The 8210-nt window shown below is 48.9% G+C and overlaps 1 protein-coding gene across 2 annotated transcripts in view; it reads right to left on the bottom strand.

Moving 5' to 3' along the window:
* The window catches only part of SYNE3 (spectrin repeat containing nuclear envelope family member 3), a 97355-nt gene that overhangs the window by 5291 nt on the left and 83854 nt on the right, over positions 1-8210 (bottom strand). For both annotated transcript variants that reach the window (XM_017528184.2, XM_037738351.1), the window contains exon 17: positions 8121-8159. In XM_017528184.2, coding sequence (XP_017383673.1) covers positions 8121-8159 — 39 coding nt within the window. The remainder of the gene's footprint in view (positions 1-8120; positions 8160-8210) is intronic.

The following is an 8210-nucleotide window of genomic DNA, read 5'->3' as shown; positions in this document are numbered from 1 at the left end:
GGTGGTGGTGATGGTGAGGTGGAGATGGGGGTGATGGTGATAGTGAGGTGGAGATGGGGGTGGTGGTGATGGTGAGGTGGAGATGGGGGTGGTGGTGATGGTGGTAGTGATGGTGAGGGTGATAACAGTGATGCAGAATCACTACTAAATGCAGGTGTTCCTGGGAGGTTCCGGCCCAGGCAGTTCTGTCTCTGTACCTCTCCTCTCTGAGTCAACTCATGTATTTCCCTGCTCCAAGTATCTTTTCCAGATGATAACACTTAACCATGTACCTCTAGCCTCAAATGCATTCACTCATCAAAGTCCTTAGACACTGATTTTGTAAAACAGGCTGCTTGTAATAATGAATAAGTACTCTTGGCTGCATGTACCTCAGCAGTGACTTGAAGAGCGGAGGGCGGGGGTGACACATTGTTTAAACAGCTGAATGAGTGTGAGCTCACAGAGGAGGTGTCTCTTCCCATAGCCCCTGGGCTAGGTAGAGCCAAATCTCTGACCCCTGTGACCCACCCAGGGAAAGAGAAAAGGGAGAAGACAGGGACCTGTAGACCCACGCAGCCTGGGTCTCCACTGCAACTATCAACCTGTAATTAACAATTTCCCAAATAGAGGGTCTGCCTGCAAGTGTCCTTTTTTGTTTGGCCTTCCATTGTCAGAGCTAACACTTTGCTTATTCAAGCCAGGGGTTATGCCTTGGCCATGATCTCTGGGGAAAACATCTTTTAAGGTCCAAAAAGTGTTTGCATGTACAAGTGTTGAGAAGAGGTGGTCCTCTTCAAAAGACTCCTGCTGCCTGCCCAGTGCCTGTTTACTTAGAGCTCATATCCTCACTTAGAAGGCTCTTAAAAATAAGACACCTTTCAATATGCTTCTTAAATGCTTAGAAAACACACACATGCAGAGACACACACACACACACACACACACACACACACACACACACACCCTTCCTTCTAAGAAGCCAACAAGAAAACTGACAATCTCGGCTATTCCAAAGAGAGAAAGGGCTTCCTCAGGAAGTTATAAGCTCCCCATCTGATATGGTTTGGCTCCGTCCCCACCCAAATCTCATCTTGAATTATGGTTCCCATAATCCCCATGTGTTGTGGGAAGGACCCAGTGGGAGATGATTGAATCATGGGGGCGGTTTTCCCCATACTGTTCTCGTGGTAGTGAATATGTCTCACAAGCACTGATTTTATAAGGGGTTTTCCCTTTCCCTTGGCTCTCATTCTCTCTTGTCTGCTGCCATGTAAGATGTGCCTTTCTTCTTCTGACATAATTGTGAGGCCTCCCCAGGCACGTGGAACTGTGAGTTCCTTAAACCTCTTTTTCTTTATAAATCATCCAGTCTCAGGAATGTCTTTATCAGCAGCATGAAAAGGGACTAATACGCCATCCCTGAGGGTACAGAAACAGGAGTCAATGAGTCCATGGGGTGGGGGAGGGAGCAGATGTTGTGTAGAGGAGTTAAATACTCAACAGAGGCTCTGACCAAGAGTCCTCCAAGGTCTTACAGGATGAATCTGAGACTCCAGATTTCTGAGGATTGCAGCCCAGAGTTCATCACAGTCCATGAGACCTCATCTTCTACCATTGGTGAAATGGGATGAGGATGCCACCAGGAAGAAAGAGGCGTTGTATTTCCAGTGCCTCTACCCAGCGCCTCCAGGTCACTTATCCATGATGAAATAAATGGTAGCAACTTCACAGGGAGAAGCCTCCCTAAGGGCGGCTACTCTCAACTGATGACCAGAGCGAGCAGAGCCCACATGCGACATGCCGACGCCATGTGTCTCCTGATAGGAGGCACAAGTAAACCACAGCACCACTCTGTGACATTCCTGCCAGGAACCCGCCACAAATCCAATCACAAGGAGACAGCAGGGAAACCCAAACAGAGGGATATTCCACAAACTGACGTGTATTCAAAAACGTCAAGGTCAAGAAGAATTGAGAAAAATGGAGGCCCAGAAAACAAAGCCATGACAAGGGATGCAGTGTGTGATCTTGGATTGGATCCCGGACTGGGGAAAATATCTACCAGAAAGACTGTAAGTGGTATGTCCAGACAATGTGAAATAATTCAGTGGGCAAAAGAAATGAGTTATTGGCCGGATGCAGGGGCTCACGTCTGTAATCCCAGCACTTCGGGAGGCCGAGGCAGGTGGGTTGCTTGAGGTCAGGAGTTTGAGACCAGTCTGGCCAACATGGCGAAACCCCATGTTCTAAAAATACAAAAAATATTAGCCTGGTGTGGTGGCAGGCACCTGTAATCCCAGCTACTCGGGAGGCTGAGGCAGGGGAATCACTTGAACCCAGGAGGTGGAGGTTGCAGTGAGCAGAGATTGCACACCTGTGCACTCCAGCCTGGGCGACAGAGTGAGATTCCATTTCCAAAAAAAAAAAAAAAAAAAAAAAAAAAAAGAGGCCGGGCATGGTAGCTCATGCCTGTAATCTCAACACTTTGGGAGGCTGAGGCGGGTGATTGCTTGAGGTCAGGAGATCGAGACCATCCTGGCTAACATGGTGAAAACTGGTCTCTACTAAAAATACAAAAATTAGCCAGGTGTGGTGGTGTGTGCCTGTAACCCTAGCTACTCAGGAGGCTGAAGCAGGAGAATCGCTTGAACCCGGGAGGTGGAACTTGCAGTGAGCCAAGATCGCACCACTGCACTCCAGCCCGGGTGACAGAGTGAGACTCCACCTCAAAAAAAAAAAGAAAAAAGAAATGAGCTATCAAGCCACAAAGACACTGAGGAACCTTAAATGCACGTTGACAGGTAAAATATGTCAGCTTGAAAGGCTGCATAGTGTATGAGTCCAGCCATAGGACCTCCTAGAAAAGGCAAACCATGGAGATCAGCAGAAAGGTGTGTGGTTGGCAGGGCCTGGGGAGAGGTGGGGAGGGATAAACAGGTGGAGCACAGGGGATTTTCAGGGCAGTGAAACTCTTCTGCATGGTACTTTAGTGGTGGATACTGATCATTAGACATTTGTCCACACCCACAGATTGTATAACACCAAGAGCGAGCGCCAAGGCAAGCTGTGACTGAGTTAATAACGATATATCAATACTGGTTCATCAACCTTAGCAAAAGGACCGCACTAATGCAAGATGTTAATTAATGGGGAAGATGGAGGGGGATGGGATGAGAGGAGGTCTATGGGAATACTTTGTACATTCTGCTCCATTTTTCTATAAATCTAAAGCTGCTCAAAAAAGAAAGTCTATAAATTCAAAACAGACCATTGAGCCAGCTTAAAAGTTTAAAATATGAACTGTGGATTAAATAATAATATTTCATCAACACTGAGTGTTATCAACACTGATTTAGATAATTGGCAAACAATAAAACAAAGAGAGGTATCAGGATGGAGGCAGCTGAAGAGGAGGCCGTGGTCATCAGCCCCAGGGCCCCAGGACCAAGTGTGATGAGGACAGCAGTTCACTGGTCTTAGTGAAGCGGAGGCTGCTGGGTACCTCACTGGGGTGAATTTCAGAGGAGTTGGGTGTGGAAGGTGAGGGACAGGTATAGAGAATGCTTCTCTGGATCTCGGTAGTCAAAGACTAGTTTCAGATACTTCATGACCAAAGTTTTAGCACCAACTTGTTCACAAATCATCAAAGACTGGCTGCTTCTGGGCTCTGTAGACGGATGGAATGGCAAGGACCCGGGATGACACAGCATGGTTTGAACCTGTCCCTGGCTCCCCCTTTTAGAGGTCAGAGACTGCATGACCCTAGCAAAGCCCAGGCCTTTGGTTGTGACCAGGGAAGAAGCAGATCTGACCTGCCCCCAGAGTTCCACACTAAGTCACAGGGTAACAAGTCAAGCTATGTTGCCTCTCCTGACTCCCATCTGGCCCCACAGCATGTGTGAAAGAGGAGCCAAGGGACCCAGAAACCATGTTCTCCCACTGAAAAAGGAGAAGGCAGTTGTGAGTGTTAAAGACTCAAGCACACAAGTGCCCAGCACAGTGCCTGGCACACAAGAGGGATTTTTGCAACAACAACAACAAAATCCTAATTTTGAGAGAAAGTTATGATCTAACATGGAATACTCACGGAGATTTGGTATTATAGCAACTCATCCAATCTAAGACGCTGATTATAAAGTGCGCCATTATTTTACAAATGGCTAAGAGAGAAAAGAACAGCAACCAAGGTGGCACATCTGATTGGAAGGCCCGTATCAATGTGGGGCACTGGGGGAGCTCTGCCTTCAATGTACAGAGAAATGAGGAATATACCCAGCTCACAGAAAGAGGACGCCAGGAAACTCCAGGTCCTCTCGGCGCTGCGGGAAGGGTGAGAAACCAAAACTCTACCCCAGGAGTCTGAACCACAGGCTGGAGCTCCCCAAGATTGGCGGTCTCAGCTTACACAATCAGTGTGGTCCAAAGGAAAACCAAACAGAACACAGCCCGCAAGCAGACATTTTCATTTAAAAGAATCTCAGGTCAGGAGTGATGGGCAGTAAACCTAAATCTTCACTAGAAGAACTACATTGTAATAAGACACCCGAATTCCAGAGATGTGAAAACTCACAAAATTAGGAGTCTTAAAACCTACGAACCATAGTCAAATAAATACAATGCTACCTCAGGTCACACGACACCTGGGTCTATATTCCAAGAGCCCACATATGAAATGGATGGGAGATGGCTGCTCTCTGCTCCTGCAGACTAGCACTGCCCTATTTCATCCAGGCTCATAGAACCTTTGGCCAATCCATCCCCAACTAAAAGTTTGTCTCAGGTAGGGCTACACCGCTTCCCTGGGCCAATGCAAGGAATGCAGTTTAGACTCACAGCCCAACTACAACTCAGACAGCAATTACATTTCACGTGTCTAAATGCTGCAGGCAAACATTCCCGTGGCAGTGAGTTGGCAAGTGCGTAGGCAGCTGCAAATTTAATAAATCTTAATTGTTCTGTTTATACAAACAAGCAAGCTGAAGCCACTGACGTAGCTGGGGCTTTCAATGACTCGGAGCATGGAGGGAGGGAAAAAGTGTGGACAACCAACGGCTCATAAATAATTAGCTTTGGGGTAGGGTTTTTCCCCCCTTCCTTTTGGACCAAAAATAGTATGTGGAATGTTTCTAAGTTGGCAAGATGACAACCTCTGAAGACAGTACCTACTTTCTACCCGCCAGGCCCGGGGACGTGCATACGTGCATGTGTGCGCATAACCACAGAGGCACACACCGCAGACCCACCCGCGACAAACCACGCACACACCAAAGCGACGGGAGGACTTGCCCCTCGGAGGTGTCATTGCTTCAGTAGCTCTCAGAAAGAAAAACAGGATGGTGTCTGCAGAAGTCTACCAGGTCCTCATTCACACAGCACTTGAGAACCTACTACGGGCCATTGTTACAACAGGAACTTTGCTACCAGGAGCTCAGTGGACCCTCAGTTGAGTTTGGCAGACTGTGGCTAAATGACCCTCAGGTCACACACACGAATGGTGGAGCCTGCGTTTGAACCCGGAGTGAAAAGTGGTGGTTCTCAAAGGGTGGCCCCCAGGTCAGCAGCAGCAGCAGCATCACCTGGGATCTTGTTGGAAATGCAGGTTCATGGGCTACTGTAAACCTAATGAATTGAAAACTCCAGAGACGGGGCCCGGCAATCTATGTTTTAACAAGCTGTCCTATAAAGGAGCCACCAGTGGTCTCCGTGTATTGGCCCCCACGTTGTTTACTTCTTCACATGGAAGGAGATCTGTTAGCTCAAAAGCCAGCAAGCACCAAAGTCAGATTTTTACACATCCAGTTGTTTTAAACATAGCCCAAGTAAGCAGATTCTTTAGTCATTTAGGGCTTTCCTGCTTTACATACCCCACCAAGCAGCACCCAACATCTTCTGGCCATAGACAAGATACACCTCAGGGCTACATGGGTCCCAGGTGGACCTTCAGAGCTCTCTGACCCAGAGAGTTCTACAGTGATTACTAAGCAACATCAGCTGGACATGTGTGCTCTGGCCCCATGCCACTCTCCACCCAAGCAGGATGGACAGTCTACAGGGCAGGTGGCTGCTCTTCTGTTCACTGACATATCTCAGTGCCTAAAACAGAGCCTCAAAAACATTTAGTGAGCATTTACTATGTGCTAGGTACCATGGCTAGACACTAGTGGACCCAAACTTGACGCTCACATGGATCTTGGCCTGGGGGCTGTGAAGGTGGTGGCGTCCAACTAGAGAGAGGTTTGAAGTGCAGGAGTTAGAGGTGGTCTGGACACCAGGTCCTGCGTTCCGCATCTCCCACCAGAGCCCACCAGGCCAGCCTGTGTGGACCACTGTCCTTTCCTGATGATTTTCCCTATTTCAAGAGAAGTCCATTTGTTGTTCTAAACTGGGGGTTGTGTGCAGGGCTTAAGTGATCAAAAGCATTTCTACTTTCATATCCAACAGTTCACACCAACTTCAAAATAAGTTCATGAAGTAAGGTTGCCATTAATAGTTCCATTTGAGGCCAGGTACAGTGGCTCATGCTTGTAATCCCAGCACTTTGGGAGGCCGAGGAGGGTGGACCACCTGAGGTCAGGAGTTCAAGACCAGTCTGGCCAAGATGGCAAACCCTGTCTCTACTAAAAATGCAAAAAAGTTAGCTGGGTGTCGTGGCATATGCCTGTAATTGCAGCTACTTGGGAGGCTGAGACAGGAGAATTGCTTGAGCCAGGGAGGTGGAGGCTGCAGCGAGCTGAGATTGTGCCCCTGCACTCCAGCCTAGCGACAGAGCAAGTCTCCATCTCAAAAAAGAAACAAACAAGGAGCCACGGTGGCTCGGGCCAGTTGTCCTAGTGCTTGAGGAGGCGAGGCTATGCGTTCAAGGTCAGCCTGGGCAACATAAGAATCTCTCATTCATAAAAAAAAAAAAAGAAACAAACAAAAAATCAAGTTCCGTTTTATAGATGGGGAAAGTGAGCCCCAAGAGGCCAAACAGCTCCCTCAAGGCCACAAACCAGTTGGTGTTAGGCCCAGAGCCGGGCCTTGGTCTTGTGACTGCCCTGCCCAGTCCACGGGTCACCCACTCTCCTATAGATGTTACTTATGCCACCAGCTGGAGGCCAAGAAGAAATCGCAGATTTCTGGGAAATGCAGATTCCAAAGAATGAGAGATTTCAAGGACATCGGAGCTCCTTGGACCAGAGCATGCCAGAGTCCCGTGTCATTATGGGCCAACGCCTAGCGGGAGAACAGAGCATTCATTCTCTTGGAAACAGTGGCACAAGGGTACACCGATATACACTTGGCTTTTCCAGAAATGGGGAGACACTCCGGGCCCCAGGGGAGTCTTCCCCAAGTCACAACGCAGGTTAACAACATGAGTTTTGGAGTCAGAGGCCAGAGACCACTGAGGGGCTGATGCCTCCCTTGAACAAATCACTTCAGGCTTGCCCCTTCTGTTTCCTCGTGCTGAAAGTTGAGATTATGCTGCCTCCTGGGTGTCACTGAGAGAGTTACAGGAGGCTTTAATGACAACCGTCTGCACAGTCCCTGCCACACCCCGTGGATGGCCAATACACAGCATCTCGAGTGACAATCATAACTGTTACTCACTGTTGTCATGATGACTGCTCTTATTATTGCTTCAGCCTGCAAAGACCCTGGGAGTGGCTCTGAGCATGGCTCAGTGGGGTAAGTGGGAACTCCTGCCTGGGAGAACTCAAAGGCACAACGCCTCCCTCTCCTGTCCCTACTGAGCCCCGTATACCCTCCATCGCCAGAGTGGCCACATCGTCCAGCTTGCCCGCAACAACCCAGGTTTCCTGGGACAGTCCTGGTTCACACCTGTTGTCACAGAGTAATCATCGGTAGCATCTTTGCCCACTCCCCAGTGTGCCCTGATTTGGGAGGTGATCTGCAAGACCCCCCCTCTGCTATGTGCTTGTCACACCCTGTCAGCTTACCCCCGACCCTGGGGTTTCTTGAAAGCAAGAATCCTGGGGCCCAGCACAGTACAGCCCAGAGCTGATCCCCCATAAATGTTCCTTGGTCTTCTTGGAAACTTCCAGAAAGCCCACGCGTCCTGTCCCAGTGTCACGGGCCCACCAACCCTCCAGGCACCCTGCCCGCTAGCCGTGTGGAGCAGATGGCAGACACTGTACCTTTTGGAATCCAGTTGGCTCCCCTGGAGAACTTTGTGTCTGTTATTTCAAGGAAGGAGAGGAAAAGGGGGGAAAAAAAATAAGTTAAGT

This window comes from Cebus imitator, unplaced genomic scaffold (genome assembly GCF_001604975.1).
Source record: "Cebus imitator isolate Cc_AM_T3 unplaced genomic scaffold, Cebus_imitator-1.0 Scaffold52, whole genome shotgun sequence".
Classification (NCBI taxonomy): Eukaryota; Metazoa; Chordata; class Mammalia; order Primates; family Cebidae; genus Cebus; species Cebus imitator.
Note: the sequence above shows the minus strand (reverse complement) of the source record. Positions and strands in the feature narration are given on the sequence as shown.